This window comes from Mercenaria mercenaria, unplaced genomic scaffold (genome assembly GCF_021730395.1).
Source record: "Mercenaria mercenaria strain notata unplaced genomic scaffold, MADL_Memer_1 contig_1157, whole genome shotgun sequence".
In the NCBI taxonomy this organism is placed as follows: Eukaryota; Metazoa; Mollusca; class Bivalvia; order Venerida; family Veneridae; genus Mercenaria; species Mercenaria mercenaria.
This window is the reverse complement of record NW_026459136.1, coordinates 13,261-34,030: the sequence shown is the minus strand read 5'-3', so window position 1 is coordinate 34,030 and position 20,770 is coordinate 13,261. Positions and strand designations below refer to the sequence as shown.

The window sequence follows — 20,770 nt, the reverse complement described above, 5'->3', positions numbered from 1 at the left end:
CAAATTCGGTTAAAAGGAATGATTTCACATGAATAGTGAGGATAGTGCGAGCAAAGAGATTTTGATTTAACAAAATCCACATTTCACTATGTGTTATGATAATTTCCAGACTTGAAGTTTAATACTCTAAGTGGAACCATTTGTCTTACATATCTGTCTAGCAAAAAGAAAACATCATTACTTGCTATCACTCCTATTAGTGTTAAGTGAAAAATGTCCTGCACACTATCTAAATCCTCTTACTGGTTTTTACAGAATTGTCGATTCTCTGGATTTCAATATATACATTTTTTTCGACTTCTCTTCACAGTTTGATGTCGCTGTAAACTGACATAAAAGGCTATCTGTTTACACTAGTCACCCCAGGGCTACTAAGATAGGTCGTGTTTTTTAAAGAAGGAAGTAGGGAAACTTGGGTAACTGTATCTATATAATTTACTATTATAAATTCTGCACATACGTGAAACCATTCATTCCTTGTAAACATGGCGGAAATGAGTCCTGGGATATAACAAAAATTTAGGTAAAATGATTTCCTTATCTTTAGATCATGTTACAGTATTATTTTTTATTTTAATTGTTAAAATCAATAAATTAAATCTATCTAGATTGCATGTATGAAATTAAACATATCTAATGCTAATGATTTAATTAATATATGAAATCGAAAGTACTTTTTTTTATTTGATATTTTGTAAAAGTGAATTTTTATATCAAGTACATGCTAAGCATAGGTTATGTTGAGAGCAATGAATATTCTTTTTTTTTTCTTTTTGCGGGGATGGGGGTCAGGGAGTAGGAAGTATTTTGCACGGTATTCTTCCAATACAAAAGTTCACGTACAAGCTATAAGGAAAATAAGAGATGCAGTAGTATTTGGAAATTTAACTTCATATATAATTATCTCTTTTTTCAGATATACCAAACAATAGTTTGCAAATTCTTATCAGTTTATTTTGTTTCATAAACTAAATACATCTGTTTTTAATCTTAAATAACTTTAGGAATGTAGTACAAAACTGATATTAACATGTTTCAATTTTGACTGCTGTAAAATCATTTAATGTCGTTGGCATGAAATGTCGTGGTTTTGGTCAAAACGGCAATTTCCTAGGAATATAAAATCGTGGATTTCAACTTTTGAGATAAAATGAATGGGAATTTAACTTTTTTTGTTCGTTGGGATTAAATTTCACTGATTGACTCATTCACAATATTAAAGAAAATTAGTTCCCTGCGAATATTTATGATTTAACAGTATGATCGGTGACTCAAACAAAGGCTTCTGACACATTTGTTTGGTCAATAATGATGCTTTGTATGACAAAGGAAAATAATTAGACAGTCACGGGACCATAAAATAATCCAGCACTAATTTCATATATATCAATTAATCACAGATGAATAAGTCTGCAGTACTGCATTTAAAGGCGATCTACGTTGCACACTCATTTATGTCATTTTGTAACCAATAAGATATCACCGCATATCTGCATTCGAAGAAATTCAATTTCATGTATCTTTAAATGAGTTCCTGAGTAGATCGTCTTTATGTCATTGATCATTTCCGAGAGATAATTCGACAATTGCGTGAGACGTAAACGATCGTGGTAATTCAAACGTCAATTTAATATTATGGAAAGACAGGTCCGCAATGCCTTAAAATGCAACATGGCCAACTTACTCACCTTTGATTAATATTAAGTAGATGGGTGCTAGATTTGTTTTTGGTTTCTGGACTGTCTTTTCCCATCATATATAGTATCGCTATTGACCAAAAAAATGTGGCGATTGCCTATGACTGAAATGTAAGAGATCTATTTTTATGATCAATAAAATTTAACAAATTTACATATAAAACATAAACATATCAATACATTTTTTTTTTTTTTGAAAATGAAACATTTATTTCTTACTTAACTTGTTTTAGCACTATTACTTCTTTATTCTGTATCGTCATTATTTTTTATCTTGATGAAAATCGAGATTTAGTTTGACAGCTTATAATCAAAGGCAGAAACATCTTTTATCTCTCATTTGTCTGTTTAAGACATTGTTGCGCTTATTATCCTACAAAAACATAGTCACTGATCAGCTGCAGATAAAGGTAGACATAATGTTTAGGTACGAAACACTTATATATCAGTGGATCTAGGAATTTTAACGCCGCTTGATTTTGTTACTTTTTTGTTACATTTTTTGGTCCTGGTAGATCATCAGGTTCATTCATTTTTACTATTTTTTATATATACCGCTTAAACCGGTGGTAGGAAATGGGTTTGTGCTATGTTGCATATTTCATAATCTGTCAAGAGCATATTTAAAAAAATCGATTATGGTAGTATATATATGATGCTTGTTTGCGTTTTACTCTTCAAAAGGGTCTCTTCAAATAATACGATGGTACACATGGGATATGTAAGTTTTCAGATAATTCCCATTATGTTATCAATGTTACCGAAAAGGCAGTTAAGTTACTGATTTAAAAAAAAAAGAAAGAAAAGAAAAGATGCCTATGCAGCACCAGTTATAGTAATTAACAGCTCAGCTTGCCATTATGAATAATTAAAATGTCTGTTGGCTAAAACTGTGACATTGTGTCGTATATATTTGTATGTTTAGGAAAGCGTCAAAACTTACTGTCTTTTCTGTGTCGGATTTACAGACAATATTTGCATGTTAACTTAATCTTTCTTCTTTGCTGTTAAAAAATATTCGGGTTATCAAGATAAATGGGTTAGGACAAAATTAACTCTGGCATAATAGACGAAACATGGACTCATCGACTACTCTGAGATTGATATAGGAAAATAACATAAAAGCACATAATGAAAATCGTTAAACATCTTTCTTTAAACTTGTCGCTACTACTATAAACAAGCGCTACTACGGTGTGTCATTTTAAAAAGGAAGTAGCTAGGCGGATCATCAAATTTATGTAATTTACTATTTATAAATCCTGAACATGCGTGAAAACATTTTATTTTTGAAATCATGGCGGAATTGAGTCCAGGTAAATACCAGCTTTCTAGGTAAAATAAGTTTGCTTAACTTTGTATTATCTTTTGCAAAATATATTTAATGTAGATTAATCAGATCAAAACATAAATGTTGTTAAAATGTATATTGTATCATGTCTGGAATAAAGCATATCTGTTTGATAAGGATATTACTAAATCTAAAGTAGTCTGAATTTGTACCACACTTTGAATCAGTTTTATCAATGTAATGCATTACACACATTTGCATATCAATATCGTAAATGAATGGCCGATATTGGGCTTGCGTTGACATGATCGCAAACGGAAAAAGCTAGTGAAATAGTTCATCCATATCATTCAACATAAATTTTAAAGCTCCTTTTTATATACAATATACAAGCTATTGTTATTCTGTTGTTATGATCGCATGTTAAAGATTTATGATGATATTAAACATCACCTTTAACAAGACAATATCATGCTCTCGGTATTCTAGTATTATCAACAAAGAAACAAAGTGGTATGTTAACTGTCGCCGTATTAGGCAAACGTGTTTTCTTTGCTATTGAATCTTACCATAATGACTCTGTGTTGAGATTGTGCTAAATATTTGATATAATGGATGTGAATGTACCTTGCATCTGTATGTGCATTTATGTTGCTGTATATTTAGTGATTGAGTGGCTTGCATCCAGTGACAATTTTGATAATTTTCTTCATGAATTTACATCAGACATTACCTGTCGTTTATCTGTAAAGTACACTTATGTCTAGAGGTCATTTTTTGGATATTGAATTTACAATATCGAACAATAGCGGATTAGGAAAACTAGATAATGCGGCATATAGAATTATAAACTTACACAATATAGCATGCAAAACGATTCTGTTCGAAAGTTTGAATATGGTATTTGGAAACTCGTTTTTCAAAAATTTGACCATAAACGTAGTGGGTGGGTATAGACCCCCGGCTCTATCTACAGGTAACCAGTTCGTTGTTGAATTCACTGAAAACATCTTACCACATAATGACAACTTACTTATAATGGGTGATTTCAGTTTGCATATTAACGATATTACAAACTTCAAGGACTCCCTAGTAGCAATCGGCTTGGAACAACATGTTGATTTCAGTACTCATACAGAAGGACTTAGTTTGAATCTAGTTATAGCCTGGACATGTTTTGTTCTGATAAATGTGCTGTTAAGGTGTTCTTAGATCTTAAGATAGGGACTTTTACTAGAAAGAGCGTATCATTTAGAAACTTATAAACGTTGATTCACAGAATAAGTTTATGATTGAGTTTGAATAGGGTTTAGAGGATGTCCTGAATTAGCACGCTCCTATAAAAGAAAAAAATATAATTCAGAGTGCACCCAAACCATGGTTTAATGATAATTTGCAACCTCTAAAACAACAAGTTCGGAAGTCCGAACGTATATGGAGGCGTTACGGTTAAAGAGATCAGACTGAGTCTTATAAAGCGGTAAGAAACGAACACATTTTTGAATTCAAACGAAACGTGAAACACACTCGGTGAAAAGATAGAGAACGCTAAAGGTGATCCCAGGAATACATGGCACCAAATTCGAAAACCCACTGCCTCAAGGAGAGTTCAATAATTTGTACCGGTTTTTCATGGCAAAATCTCAAAAAATACGTCAGTGAAGACTAAAAGTTTGAGTGACGGATGTACTCACTTAAAACAAATTTACTGGACTGACTCAAGATGAAATGAAAACACTCATCAATAATTGAATACAAGGTCTTCAGAGCTAGATACTGTGTCAACGCGTATTCTGAAATCACATGTAGTTGAACTTCTCCCTAGTATCCATACATTGGTAAATCTCTCATTACTATAAGGTATATTTACCAGTAAAATACAAACAAGCAGTTTTTAGACCTTTGCTTAAAAAGTAGGGGTCTTGAACTAGAGCTTTCGAATTACCATCTTGAGAGTTATTTATTATTTCTATCAAAACTTATTGAGAATGCTGCTCTTTACAGATTAAACAAACATGTAAAGCAAAACAGTCTTTTGCCTAATAACCAATCTGCGTATAGGATATACCAATCCTGTGAATCTGCAATGCTACCGTTTGTTAATGGTCTTCTAAATTGTATGAAGAAAAACGAAGTCACGACCCTTATTGTAATTGACTTAAGTGCAGTATTTGAAACTGTCAACCACGACATATTTTAGGTTAAAGATGTCCTTAAAACATAATATGGTGTCTGTGAAACAGCTCATCAATGGGAAAGACTCCTAATTAAGGCCTCGTCCAAAATCAATATAAATCTACGGATTTGCTATAAATCTACGGATTTTCTGATGATCATATAGCAAATAAAAGCTTTCGTCTCATATCTGTTTCCGAAAATCACAAGCGATCGGAGACCTTGCACAGGGCGCAGCGCAGTTATAATAAATGACTGGATAAATAAAAAAAGAAAACCGAAAATGAACGCTTGAACAAATGTTTTACAAATTCGATTAACATTGCGGGTGATGATATCAAGCGTGAAAGCACAATTAGATATCTCGGTGCGTTTCTTGACGGAACCTTAAAATTAAAGATCATGAAAATCGCGAAATTTGTACATCGATGCTGCATTATCTACGAAATAAGAACATCGATTCCGTAAATATTTTACGTCAGTAGCAACTGAAATTTATGATTATCTATAGTTATTTCGCATCTTGATTACAGCAATGTCATACTGTGTTGTGTATTTAGCTAACGATAAGGTGCGTAATATGCAACGTATTCAAAACATGCGCGCAAAACCTGTCCTATACAGAAGGAAATTTAACAGTTCAAGAGAAAGTTATTTTTGTAATCTAACAAAAAATACTTACATCGTGAACCTAATATACTCGTAATGGGTTATATTTATATCCGTTCTGACGTTTTGCTGACAATGCAATTTAATGTGTTTGTCACAATCATGTGGATCAACCTGCCGTTCATCGTTAAGTCTTCCTGACGTGACAAAATGTCCATTTTACATGTTTATCTTGAAGAAGGCAGAGCGCCAAAACGTCGATTAAATAAACTGTAAAATGATTTTTCATACCATGTTGGTGTAGATTGTTTTAGTATTGAAGAGGAATGTTGTATATTTGCTGATTGAAACGACAATTTCATTTTAAAGTTGTGCAAATAAGTTTTTGATATATATATATATAAACAAGAGTTAAGATTTTGCTATATTTCCTAAAACAAATTAACTGAAAATGATAATACGTGCTATATCATTGACACTTAGCACACTTGTTGATCATTATAAGAGGAGTAAGTAGACCAAGAACCATAACTCTCACATGCATTTTAAAAGAATTATGTCTCCTCTTGTAGTTATAACACTGGAATTCGTGGTAAAAATATTAGTCTCATCAACTTCCTTTGAGTTTTATAAGTTAGAGATAAATTTTAAAACAGAATACACTTTTTTATCGTCTTCAGGTGAATGAATAGAGCAAGTAACATAGCATATAAGACTTGTATTCTGTTTCATTTCCTGTTGAGATTCATATTTCTGTAAATTTGGACGATCTATATCTTTGAAACGCTGGTTAAATTTAAGCTTCGGTTTTTCTTGAATAATATAGCTTTAAAACTCCCATACGTTTTTATTATCAACAACAGAGTAGGAAGGCAGGGAACCATAAATATTTTCTTGCAATTTACCCTTATCTGAAGCACTATAGACAAATGATGGCATCCTGCAAACGGTGCTCTTTCTCTATATTTTACTACAGAATTTCAGTACTAGAAATAGGCATTCACTGTTAGCACTTTGCTAGTATGTGACAGACAATAGAATTATATATTGGATTAAATGTAAATATCAAACGTCATAGGAATAGGTATAATATAGTTGCTCATTATCAAACTTTGGTAATACCACACTGGAAAATTTATATTTTACCTTTTTTCGCAGTATTTCAATACTGGAGTAATATTTGACATTCATATTCAAAGCAGTAATGTGAAGTACACTGAGCTGCCAGAGAAAATCTTGGATATTTTAAGCATACATGTTACGAACAATTTTGCTATTATAAAGTAGAATATGTCACATAATGCATGGAAAACTGTAATGATTTCAGTTCATTATTAAAAGTATAACAGGAGGATACGTTTCCTAAAAACACAGAGCACAACAAACATAGATTCGTATAGCATTAAAGTCACAAGCTTCTAAACAATATGTTCCCAACTGCATTACGATGACTGGAATTGAGTTTGCAATTAGTGGAATTGGTTTGTTTTCCTGCCTATCAAAAATTATAAATTTTGTGTGTTAAATAGCAGCATTATGTTGTCATTAAAGTTTTGTATGAGACATTAGAGAGTTTGAGATTTCAACCTTCGTCTTCCCCTTCAACGTCTCTCATATATATTTGGGGTGAAACGTCACCGATATGCGTGTATTTTATTTATATCAGACGTTGCTACTAAAGTTTTCAATGTAATATCAAGTAAGCCTAAGACTTCGCTTTATTACTACATGAAATAAAAATCTTAGTTTCAGGATTTTTGCTTATTAAGTTATTCGATTATCCATATGTATAACTGGACTAAATTTGATGCGAAACACTATCAATAAGTATAATAATAATAACGTTTTGTCTGGCTAATGATTTTAACTAAATACATTGAATTGAACCTAGAAGTATGAAGTTATCAACAGATTTTGAGAAACTTTGAGATTTTGTTCAAACTTTAACTTCTACGACATATTTGTGTCCTCAGGCGGTATTGATAATACCAGAGAATACCTTTTTGTCGTTAGAAGTGAAGTTTTGAACGTCCGAAGATGTGATATCACGAAAGTCAAAACTTCAGTCTTTGTACATCTACTCTGTCCACATACTCGGCATCAAAGACTGAAATCTGGATGGAGGCACATGGCATGACAGTCATTTTACTTGAAAAATGAATGATAACGCGCGATTATCATTTGGTTGAACATTTTATTTTAACTTCCAAATAAAATCAATCCGTTTCTGTCGGACACTTAATAAGACAATTGCGTTTTAATTATAAACATAAAATGGTACTAGTAAGACGGAAAAAATTTCTGACAATTTCAGATCTATGATATCATGATGCGAGAAGTTTCCTGTTAGACGTATGGGATAACTCCATTCTTTACATGCACGATGCACGGACCCAGAGCCTGGCAGAGGGCATTGTGGGTCAATCCCCCTTTGATTCGAAAATCGGACTTGAAACTCGGTGTGACTACCCCCACCCACCCCCCCCCCCCACCCCCAGCATGAATGGGTATGACTACCTCGCCCCCCCCCCCCACACACACACACACAAATGAATGGGTGACCCCCCTTTAAAGTTGGTGTCCCTCTAATCAAAATTCCTTGATCTGCACATGCTTAACTTATGAAATAGTATATTCAAACAAATACGTGTATATGCCGACGTGTTATTTTGTGCGACAATTTTCGTCTCCACCTAGCAGTTCTTGAATGTTTCGCTAGACACATGGTGACTTGGCACGATTATATTGTGCTGTCTGATAGTTTGGCATTATACAGTGTCAAACTGAGCGTCATGATGCCAAAACGTATGATATCACGAGAGGTTCTTACATCTGTTTCAAATCGCTATTTAAATGTATTCATAAATTGTGTATATTGGCTCATGTTATCAACAAATCCTTTAAAAGATTTTCAAAAGGTACAGTCTACAGGTAAAACGCGTTTTTTAAGGAATTCGATGTACAAAGTACCAATTCAAAGTAAAAAAAAAAAACTTTAAGAAAACTATGAAACACTAGTCAACAGCCTTTTGTGTTTGCTTTATCTCATATATTCAACTTAACTTCAAAGTATATCGAGAAAGGCATTTGTAGTAGTTGGTGTCTCATGTTTTTGTTTAAAAAATATTAACTGTAATATCTTTCATAAACACCATCAACAATAGAGTACGTTGATATGATTATCATTTTTATTTCCCCTAATGTATAATTTACAATCATGCATTGTATACTGACATCATTTTATATAAAACATTTGTAATCGCACTAATATCCATGCGATGATTATGTCAATTGAAATGTTTTTATTTAATTTTCATTTTTAAAATCTCTTGTAAAAGTCCTGCACTTTCGGAAAATTGATATCAATAATACACGAGAAAAATGACCATAGTTACAGATAAATTGAATGGGCGGATTAAAAGAAGTAAAGTCCATTCGAAAATTTGAAATTTCAAGGAATTTTAATCGAACTTCAAGTTCATACGTTAACTTCGCAAGAGACGTTGAAAGGGAAAGTGACGGTTGAAATCTCAAACTCTCTATTATCACAGAATGTTTTGTTTTGAATGCAACGTGACTAGTGTATGCCACTGAAGTAACGGCGTTTTTATATTACCTTTCTCATAGGTGAAACTCAAACATGGAACACAAGGCGCAGCTTGAGAACAAGAAATACAGGAACTGGGTGAGGGCAGGACTAGGTATTAAATACTTAAAAGAAGGTTTGGAACCATTCTGCGACCACCTTGTTAACCAGCAGCATATTGCAATCTTAGATGAAGTTAAACGGAAACACAATCTTTCGGCAGTGACATGTGGACTTTGCGATGTACGCACACTCCAGCCTGACCATGTCCGAACCAAAACTAGGCAGTGTCCTCTTGGTCAATCTCATTGTAACTGTCTTTACCAAGGCGGAAAAACGTCGTGTCCTAGTAACGTATGTGGTGCCATATACGACGAAATTATTAAGCGCCACGCATTCACTCCTCCTGCTCCATATTGGAAAAACACACTTGCACAGAAGTGGTGTACCGAACCGTGGGCTGTTGCAAAATGTTTCATAAATGTTCCGGGATATGAACAGAAAAAAAGTGCAGATGAGTTTGACTGTTCTGGCTTTTTGCATTTGCTGAGTAATAACCTAGAATTTCATCAACACATCAAATGCGTTATTTCCGGAAATGATGTTTTCTCAAGGGTAAGTCACACATATAAATTTTGTTTATCGATATTGTTTACAAGCAGAAGTGTATACCAACAGTGATATTCATAGACGTTAAGTTTAACATATACGTTATTAAAGTGATAAGCAGGTTTAAAAAAAGACGTTTTTGTTATTCGAACATTGTATTGAAATGCAGTTTAATGCTGGTTTCTCATCTCTTATTACGGGAAATTAAATAAAAAGATATTATATGCCAGGAATTTGTACTTTGTATCTTAACCTTGAAACAAAAGATAATAGGTAAGGGTAGATTTTTTGGAAGCACGGAATGCTAAATCACAGCCTCAGAGCCACGCAATTGCAAAGTAGGCCCACAACAAAAAGAAGATGTAACGGACAAAATATAAAAGACAGGTTGCTTCAAAAATCTAACAAGTACATATAAATTTATCCCAAATATAGATGGAGGGGTAGGAAGTGGTAAGGGGTAGAAAGAATGTGGGGGAGGAGATCATCAGTTAGTAGTACCAAATTGTCTATTAAATAAATTGAGCCTTTGTGTTAAAAACTCTTTGTCTCAATCATGTTTTATTTACCTGGTTAATTTGGTGATGTATTACAGGTACTTCAATATAGGAACGCCATTTTTCATTCTAATAATATGGAACTAGAAGACACAGACACAACAAGTTATATAGATGATATGATAGAACTGCTCCAAGATGACAAAGAAATTAAGAAGAGGCAAGAGTCTAAAGAGGCAGTCAAGAAACTGCTTGAGGTAATATTCCCAATTCGACCTCAGTTCAGATAACTAGAGCTATTCAATTAAGCATTGCAATACATATATCTCGTCCGCATGCATATACAAAAGTGTTTTTCAAACATTCCTTACGTTGGCTAATTAAAAAGAACTAAATTGTTCCAAACAGTTTCTCTTAATTTACAGCTTAAGCAGGAAATGTTTATAATAACAATTAAAGATGAAGAGGAAGTCCGACGTATTGCCTTGTCTGCAATTGATGAGAGGGAAAAGAATTTTGAACAGAAGATAGTTGACGCAGAGAATAAAATTGAAGTAAGAACTGATGAAAGTCAACAACAGGTCAAAAAGATAGGTTCAGCTATAAAAGATGAACTCGAACAAAAAGAGAAAGAAATCAAGATGGGGCTGAGGATTAAAGAAGTTGAATCTACAGAGAAGATGGATCAAAAGGAAAAAGAAATCCAACAAAATTTGCAAGTGACAAAGGTTAACTTAGAACAGAGACTGAAACAGAAAGAGACAGAAATAAAAGAGAATTTGAGGATGACTGAAGCTGAATCAAAAGAGAGATTGAAACAGGAAGAGACAGAACTCAAAGAAAATTTGAGAATTACAGAAGTTAATTCAAAAGAGAGGCTAAAACAGAAAGAGACAGAAATTAAAGATAACTTGAATAAGACAGCAGTTAGCTCAGAAGAGAGACTGAAACAAAAAGAAACGGAAATCAAAGAGAAATTGAGAATAACCGAAGTTAACTCAAAAGACAGACTGAAACGAAAAGAGACAGAAATCCAAGAAAATTTAAGAATGACAGAAGATGATTCAAAAAAAAGGACTTCAGAAGAAAGAGACAGAAATCATTGAACATTTGAGAATGACAGAAGAGGAAGCAAAAGGTAGACTAGATCAGAAAGGGAAAACGATTGAAGAAGATTTAGAAGTAAAAGGAAAATGTATACTTCATCAGCTAGATAAAAAACAATCAAACAAGGTAATGTTACATAAATATTGCATTCATGAGAGGTTAATATGAAACATGTTTACCTCGATATATATGACTATAGACGAGACGTTAGCCGAGGTTGATACTCGTTCTTCAAGGGGTATATTTTATAACATCCAATCAAGAATGTGAAACTTGATTTATTTACCAAAAATATAGAAGAGTCTTAACATTTATTGAAAAAGATCAACATTATTTGTTATTTTTTGTAATAAACAATAGAATGTATATTCGAACACAAATGGAATAAAGTCTTATATATTTTGTCCGGTAAAGCTCTGTGAGATTATATCCATCGGTTTTCGTGGCAGACGAACGTGTTACAAGCGCCCTATCAAAGTGTCTGGTTGCAATTTTAAATGAGAAAGTAGTAGAAAATTTAAAATCTAATAAGCATCTGCGCAGAAATCCACATTTCTGCTTCTACATATGACATATTAAGTTTTTTATCATTGAACATGCGCAGAAATCGAAAATAAGCTCGTCTGCGCATTGGATATTGAATTACTGATGAATATGCTATAATTTTAAAGTTAAACAACTGGGAAAGTTGCGTTAAGTATTTATATGAGGCATAGTAATAAAATGATACCCATTAAGATAATTTATAAGACTGTATTCTTATGTACTTGCTTAAATAAATTGTTTGAAATATTAATCGTCCTGACACAATTTAGCATTTGTTCCAAATGATAGTAACACAATTCTTACGTTCAACACTGTAAGTTTATAAAAGGTTATAAACATGGCTCACATGTTTTATGTTAACATTTCAATATTTTTTCTGACAAAGGAAGCAGCAAACGATGGACCTGATGAGTCTGAAAGAAAGAGAGCAGGTAAAGTTTTCGATTTTCTTAACATCCTATGTTTTTTGCATTAATAACGAAATATAGCCCTATCGGTCATGGAATTCATTTTTTTTTTATTTACTGGATTGAACGTCACACCGACACAAACGTAGGGCATATGGCGACTTCCAAATTTTTTATGGTTAAGTACATTATATAAGAAAAGAGTTGACACTTGGATTGAACCTTAGTTCTTTTGAAGCAAATTCATTGATATTCGTCATCAGACAATTAGAAGTTTTATTCAATATTGTGTCAAGTTTGCTTATTAATAACGTTGTTTCAATACTTTCTGATATCAGATTTTGAGAGACATTTTGATACAGTAGAGTTATAAAAAACACAATCCTATTCATGAAGATTGCGAGGCAAGAAAGAAAGATTTTTGTTTCACACTTAAATTTCTTGTGACCTGCGTAGACTTACATCTTATGTGGTAGTGACCAGCCTTTATAAAGATGCAATATAGCAGTTATTCGGTAAAATATGTGCTCCCATGGTGTAGAAAAAAAAACGTCTAATAATAGATCATAATGCTTGAATTTATCGCATTCTTATTCAAGCCGGGGAGGATGGAGAGAGAGAGAGAGAGAGAGAGAGGTGCCATATTTCACTCCTGAAATGTATCTTAATTAAGATAACTTAAAGACACTTTTCAAGCCTATATATATAGTTGTGTTCTAATTGTTTAAACTGAAGTGTGGTGTTTATTCTACAGACCGATTTCTGAAATGCGGCACTATATAGGTACCAGACAACAATTGACTTGCATGTTTAACATCCACGTTTCTTTTTATTTTTCTAAGAAAAGGCATTGATGCATCTTGGAAAGTAAGTCTATGACATTAGACGCCGCTAGAGTTAAAAGTAGAGAAAAGCATCATTTAAACGACTTCGCATGAAATGCTTGATTGATCTTCATTAAACTTTACCATTTCTGTTAAGACAAATAGTCACCTTTCTAGGCGACTAGAGCTTAGGATAAAACCTTTAAAGGACTTCTCGTTAACAGCTTGTTTCTTCATCAACATTTGTCTGTAGCATCATCGGAGATCCTCTCTAGAATCTTTTCAAATGTGGGCACTGGGTATCGTTAAGTGGCCGCTAAGGATTTATATATAATAAAAAAGCAAAAAAGAAGAGTAGCATTTAAACGACTTCTTTTCATGAATGGCTTGATGGATCTTCAACAGACTTGTATTTTAGCATCATTATAAGGTCCTCTGCAGGATGTTTTCAAACAGTGAGGCTAAGCTCTTTGTACGGGCCGCGAGAGAAAAAAACAACTTTTAAACACATTCGTCTCATAAACAGCTTAACTGCTCTTCATCAAACGTGACCTGTATATTCACTATAGATTTATAGTTAATGAAATGGAAGCATTTGTTTCCGTTAAGGAGTCTTGTGAGCTATAAATAGGAAAACATTTAAAGGGCTTCTCGTGATGGATCTTCATCAAGCTTCATCTGTATTATCGTTGTAAGATCCATTCCCAAACTTACTCCTGTGGGGCGGATTTGGTTCAATTAGCCGCCTTTGGTGTAAACCTTTAATTAAATCTAAAATCTTCTTTAAACAATATCAGATGAATCTTTTGATAAATCTCCATCAAACATTTTATTTAGTACAATAATTAGTTTTTCTCTTCATTATGTTCAAATAAGACTGTTAACCTCCTTTTGGAGGAAAGAAGAGCTAAAAATAGAAATGAATTTAACGGATTTCTTCTTACGAATTCGAACTTTTTCAAACTTGGCATGTAGCGTTCTATAGCGTTAATGTTCATGTTATGTTTTTTTTTTTTAATTAAATGTAATTAGACCCAAAATAGAAATAATTTTAAATGATTATTTTCCTTGAGATAATTAGCGGATCTTCATTAAACTTCGTCCGTAATATCTTAAACTACGGAAAACATGCAAATGAAACATGAAATCGATAATACATTACCAAAGCTAGACAATATCATTTGTGTAATATTTGAAGAAATGAAAACCGTTCTTAGTGTTTATTTTCAATGACAAATGCTATGATTTACACGAATATGTGCATGCATGCTCCTATTTTGGTGCTATGTTGTCACTCTGTTTGAATACTGCTATCTAGCATATTATCTAATGTCTACATATACATGCTACAAAAATAAAACGAGAAAATAGCACCAAAATAGGAGCTATACCAACGTTTCGTGCTATTAGACAAGGGTGAAAAAAATATAACGCACACTGATTTTTGGCGCATGTTGAAAGAAACGGTATATCTGTATAATTATACTTATCATGCTTATGAAATTCAAATGTTTTAATTGCTATTCATTTTAAAGACTTTCAGGAGAGGTTGGCCAAACAGTATGGAAACGACGTCATAAAGGTATCTTTAGTGCCCCTAAAACCTCATAGAAAGCAAGAGAATGTAAATGATGTGTATATTCCTCCCTGGCTGACTGTAGAAATAAAAAATCAGTATTCTAAACAAGGGAAAGATATGAAGATTTCCATGCACGAAATATTCAGAAATCAAGAAAAGTCCGCAAAATATGTCTACATAATCGGAGACGCTGGCTCAGGGAAAAGCATGCTTTGCAAAATGCTTGTGTATTTCTGGTGTATCGCCCATTCGCATCAAGAATGCAGTTCAGACGATTCTGATATCGTGAAAGAAATGAATAACTTTAATTTTTTATTTTATATATCGCTTCGACACTTTGCTGATTGTGACAGTATAGAAAAAATGCTAGAGAAATCATATCGTGATCCTGCGCTTGGAGATATTTTGAAAAATGAGTCCAGTGAATGTCTTATTTTACTTGACGGTCTCGATGAATGGAAACAAGTAAATACACATGATTCGCAATTTCTGACCCCAGGACTTCCAGGACGCAATCTGCATGCGCATTATACTATTGTTACAACTTCAAGACAATGGAAATTTGATTTTCTGCAAATAAATGATAGCGAAGTAGATAAGATAATTAAACTACATGGCATTGACGAAAATGAAATAAAAAACGTCACTGAGAAAACAGTCAAAATGTTAAATGACCGTTTTCAACAAAGCAAAAATGCAGAAAATTGTACAACTGATATTCAGAGCAGAGGAGTTTCCGACATTAGCCACATACCATTGATCTTGCAACAATTGATTTGTCTATGGTTTGACGAAAAACTCCGAGAAAAGTCGAAATATGCCATATACAGTAATATGTTAGCTCTCTTATTTGAATGGAATGCGCTTAAGCGAACTTCAAAATATCAAGAATACGTGATAGTCACACAAGCACGTATGAACGATTCACCACTACCTGACTATTTGTGCGATTTCAGGGCCCTCCGAGAAAACACCCGTGTTATTCAGTACCTTTCGCAGTTAGCTTACGGAACCCTTTTTGACGAAAACAAAGAAACCTCATTAACGTTCAGTATCTCAGCATTAGAACGCCTGAACATACCAAATGACGTGATAAAGAATTGTTTGGACATTGGCATTTTAGCAGAGGAGCAAGATCCAAGTTTTCCTGCAAGCACAAGTCAACAATCATTATTTTCATTTTTTCACAAGTCAGTGCAAGAATACTTAGCCGCAGTGTATGTCGCTAGTCAGCTCAAGGAAATGTTGAAGTCGCGGAATATATTTCAGAATGTCAAAGATGGTCTTACAGATGTCTGCGAGACGTGCGTAATGAAATACTTAGGCAGTTGCAAAACCGTTGCTGGTGTCTTAGAACAGTCAAATGTGTTAATTATGCTTTGTGGATTAGAACCACAGATGCTTACACACGTCAGTAAGTTTATCTATGACGTTACTCTGGTTGAAAAAATGACACTGGAGGAAAGCGATACATTTCCAAGCTATAATGTGTCCCCGAAATATCTTAAAGTGATCGAAAATATTCAAACGTGCCTTTTCTTGTGTATTGAAGAAGTCATGTCAACAGCGAAAAATGCTCAAACTCCTGTTCATATTGCCTATCTTTCCGTTTCCCCTGCGACGAATTTGCAACGTTATGGTGAGAATGTTATTTTGAAAAATATTCTATCGATAGAAGTATATAGCTGTTGGCTTGAATATAGTGACGAGACAAAGCAAACACAATCTGAGCCAATAAAGGAGATAAGATCCAACACTAGCGGTGAGAGTATTGATCATGTATACACTAAAATTCTTGATACAAATGTTTCGACGCTTGAAACTGTCAATTTCAATTTCTCACATTTAAATGAGATCATCACAACACGTCTTGTTTCGATATTACCGAAAATGCGACGATTAACTTCGCTCCAGATGAAGGGCACTGGGTTAGTCTATATTCCACATGATGTTTTTTTGTCGTTGTGTACATTCCTGAATCAATTAACAAGTCTTAGGCATGTTGCGCTTAATGTTTTTTGCAGGAAATTCGACTACCACATGATATACCTATCACAACATGAACAACTTCAACATGTTGATTTTATGTTTAGTACAATTTGTGTGTTCAGTTGTAACACTGACAATCTAAAAACATGTAAGCTTAGTATAACAAGGGATGACATAATGAAGCAAGTATGTAACGTTCTATATAAAGCAGGTAGATTAAAATATCTGGACCTGTTTTGCTATCAAGGTCCTTCTGACGAAATAGTTACTGAAAATCTCATCAGACTGCTGTCATCATTAGTCAGTCTCAGAACTCTAACCTTATGGCGCTTCACCTTTACTGACAACATTATAGCACGTCCACGTGATATGAAGAATATGAAAGAAATAACATTTTACGATGTAACAATGAGTGTGACAACGTGGTGCAAGTTTATAAATAGTCTTCATGCACTGCCACAAGCAGTAAAGGTAACAAACATTTTCCGGCTTGATAGATCCGAAACAATATGCTTGATGAATAGAAAATAGTAGATGTACGACAGCATGTTAAAGACTAAATGGATTTCTTTCGCGTAACATACGACAGTACCTATAATTTTCAGTTTACTTCAAAGGAAATGTGTCTCTGAATATAATTTTATTATAACGCAAATTACAATCATGTCAGTAAGCAATAATATTGACAGTGTATCATGAAAACGTACGTGTTGTTTCATATAACCTTGATATATCATAAGGTATTATATCTAAATAGCACTCTTTTCGTTTACATGTACACGTTCAAAAGTGCTTAATAGAATAAATAACAAACAATGCAAAAAAAGTACACATTCAACACAGACAAAAATGCATTTTCATGTTAATAATTATCATGAATGTAAAACATACAGATATATACAAACGTATTACAAAGCTTTTAATTGAACCTAAGTTAAAATACTGTTCCACGTTGTTATGAAAGAAAAAAATCTATTGGTCAAGTAAAGAAATGGTATGCAAAGACGTGTGGTTTTAGCAGGCTTTTAAAAAAAGCTAGCATGTGATATTGACGGAAAGGGTGTTCCGAGGATTTGGAGCAGTGAACGAAAAGATGCGACTGCCAAACATCATGTTTTGTGATCTTATGTTTCTGGCGAGTTTATCACTACTGTCATATTCCCTTATATAGACAGGGGGATGATTATATAGAGCCTTAGAGGTGTGAGTAAGAACCCTGTACTGCACCCTGATTTTACTAGCAACCAATGCATCTCCTTCAGAACGGGTGTAGTGACGAGGCGTCTTAGTGATGATGCGACCTGCCGTGTTCTGGAATACCGCTTATCAATGTATTACAGCAGTCTAACCACGAGGTAACCAGTCTGTTGACAACGGATTTGTGGCATCACTGGTAAGATACCGTCTGATGTGACCTTTTTGCGTAGTTGTGCATATCCAGCCCAGCAAACAGAGTTTATTCGTTGCCCTTTATTTATTTTGTTGTCAAATACTACACCAAGATCCACATTTTGTGGAATTTATCATATAGTCATCGACATTCACCGGGACATCATCAATGTAATCGGAATTACTCGTGTGCTTTGATGTGAATAACATTACTTTCGTTTTATCAGCATTGAGCCTTAGCATGTTGCAATGCATCAACGGGACAATTTAAGCCAGACAGTTTTCAATGGAGTGCATAGCCTCACTTCTAGCCGCAGCTTCTAACGGTTTATTTCATCAACATAGGCGTCGACAAATCACTATCAACTTACACGGTGTGATAGATGTCAATAAGATAAGATATGATGACAGTCGTAAAAGTGCTTTAACTTTGACTCCAAAATGATGTTCGAGACGGTGCAACAAAACTTGGTGGTCAGTCGTATCGCAAGCTGCAGACAGATCGTTTAGCACGAGGAATGTTACATAATTTTGGTCGGGAGATCTGTATCTTTATCAAATTCGGCGCAGTTAATGAAACTTTCTGTATGGATACTGTCTCTCATGTAGTTTATTTTCGTTCAAGTGACACTTGCCTGTAGTTGTTGAGAATAGTTTGTTCAAGACCTAGTTTCTTATTTTCATTCAAGTGATACTGGCCAGTAGTTGTTGAGAATAGTTTGTTCAAGATCTAGTTTCTTAAGCAGGGGTATTATCCTAGCAATTTTAAACTCTTTTGGTAAATAAAAGTATCAACCTAATTCCATCGTTGTATTTCTGATGTTTGTTATCAATGTCAAGAGCTCATCAAGACATTTTTTCTTCAAAGGTCATTTTGGTAAAGGGTCGAGTTCACTGGCTTTGTTTGGAGACTTTTGTATGATTTGTCATACCTCTTCTTTCGTTGCAGGAGCCAAACCAACAAGACAGTGTGCTACTTACTTGCGTTCTGAACAATGTAAATCTGGTGTATTACAATCAATTTGGCTATGCGAGATATTGTCCTTCCTAATTTTTTTCAACTTTATCGATGAAAAAATTATTAGACTTCTTCGCACATTCCTTTGAGGATGAGTTGGATGGAAGGGCAGAATCCTTAATATCTCCTATTATATGTTTGGTTGTCTTGCCTTAACTTTTGTGGTCAGTGCCACGCTACTGTACCTCGTCAGAGAAGTAGTCGGTTCGGACCTGAATTAGAAGATTATCTAAGGCAGCACATTGTTCTCTATAAAACTGTTGGTTGACTGCTTGATTCGATTTGCGCTATCTTTGTTCAAGCTTGTTGTCTAAGTGTTTAGATTTCATCTGTTAACCACGAACATCTAGGTCGAAGAACGAAAGATTTTGTGCGTAAGGGAGCATGTTTACATGTATCTATCAGTAAGGATAATCCGTTGGCATATCTACCCAGAGACACACCAGTCCTTAAAAAACAAAGACAAATATCAAACAGGGAATGCCACGTACCAAACACGCAGCCTCCCCAAAACGAAACCCACAGCATGCAGACGCGTACACCACAAGCACACACACACACACATACATACATGTAAACGCAACCAATCGGGGATTTAAGTTATAAACCTACCAACTGGGAACTTCTTTATTACTGTACTACAGTCATATATTTCTATCAACTCTTATTCTTATCATTTTAAATCACCCGTGGCTTAAGATTAAGGCTATCTTCATTGTTAAGCAATGAGATTTTTCACATTCAAAAGGGGGAATGTTGTGTTTAAACCAACTGGGGTAAATGGTAACAAACCCGGGTGTTTTGGGGTATCGGCGAAATGGGGAAACTGTGTGTTTAAACAAAAACGGGAATTAGTGTAAAGACAAAATGAGGTACAAGTGTATAACTAAACCGGGTTCGTGTGTATAGTTGAAACGAGGAACTAGCTTTTTAATATGGTGAAAGCGGAAGCACCATTATATATGAAGTAAGTCGTCGAGGGATTTTATGGGTTTAGCGCCATTTTTAAACAGTATTTCTGTTATGTCAAGCGGGCATTTTAAAACCCAACAATTGTTCCTGGAAAGATCCACCACTAGTACCCATCCTCCTTAAGAAACTGTCATTTTCTTACATGAAGTGATACGGTCGGTTGCAGGGATCGTCTCCCATGCCCTTAATCAATAAGAGATTACAGTATATTTAAGTCAGCGACTCTAACCACCCGAACACAGCGGCGGTCAGTCAATGAGGAAACTCTGTATTCTATTTGAAAGTACATGTAGTACGTCAATCCTTCGACATTCAATTAAAATGTCAGATGTTAACATTAAAAAACTGTTATAAAAAGACATAGAACAATCAAAGAACGAACTAGATGTATAATCCCAGAGTTTTGATATAGCACAAAAACAGTATTAGGTATTGTAGTTCCTTCTCCATGTTTAACTAAAATTTTCCATAAAGG

General features: G+C 34.1%; 1 protein-coding gene across 2 annotated transcripts; it reads left to right on the top strand.

Moving 5' to 3' along the window:
• Positions 1-377: 377 nt before the first annotated feature.
• LOC123541543 (trichohyalin-like) lies at positions 378-19,105 on the top strand. 2 transcript variants are annotated; one of them, XM_053532363.1, is made up of 5 exons: positions 378-523; positions 9,400-9,973; positions 10,563-10,721; positions 10,890-11,697; positions 12,503-12,548. In XM_053532363.1, the coding sequence occupies exons 2-4, from the start codon at positions 9,413-9,415 to the stop codon at positions 11,568-11,570; spliced, it is 1,401 nt and encodes a 466-aa protein (XP_053388338.1). In that variant the 5' UTR covers positions 378-523; positions 9,400-9,412; the 3' UTR covers positions 11,571-11,697; positions 12,503-12,548. The 2 variants fall into 2 exon arrangements, with proteins under 2 accessions (XP_053388338.1, XP_053388336.1); XM_053532361.1 differs by lacking the exons at positions 378-523; positions 9,400-9,973; positions 10,563-10,721 and adding an exon at positions 14,884-19,105 and having other exon boundaries at positions 11,385-11,697.
• The last annotated feature ends 1,665 nt before the right edge of the window (positions 19,106-20,770 follow it).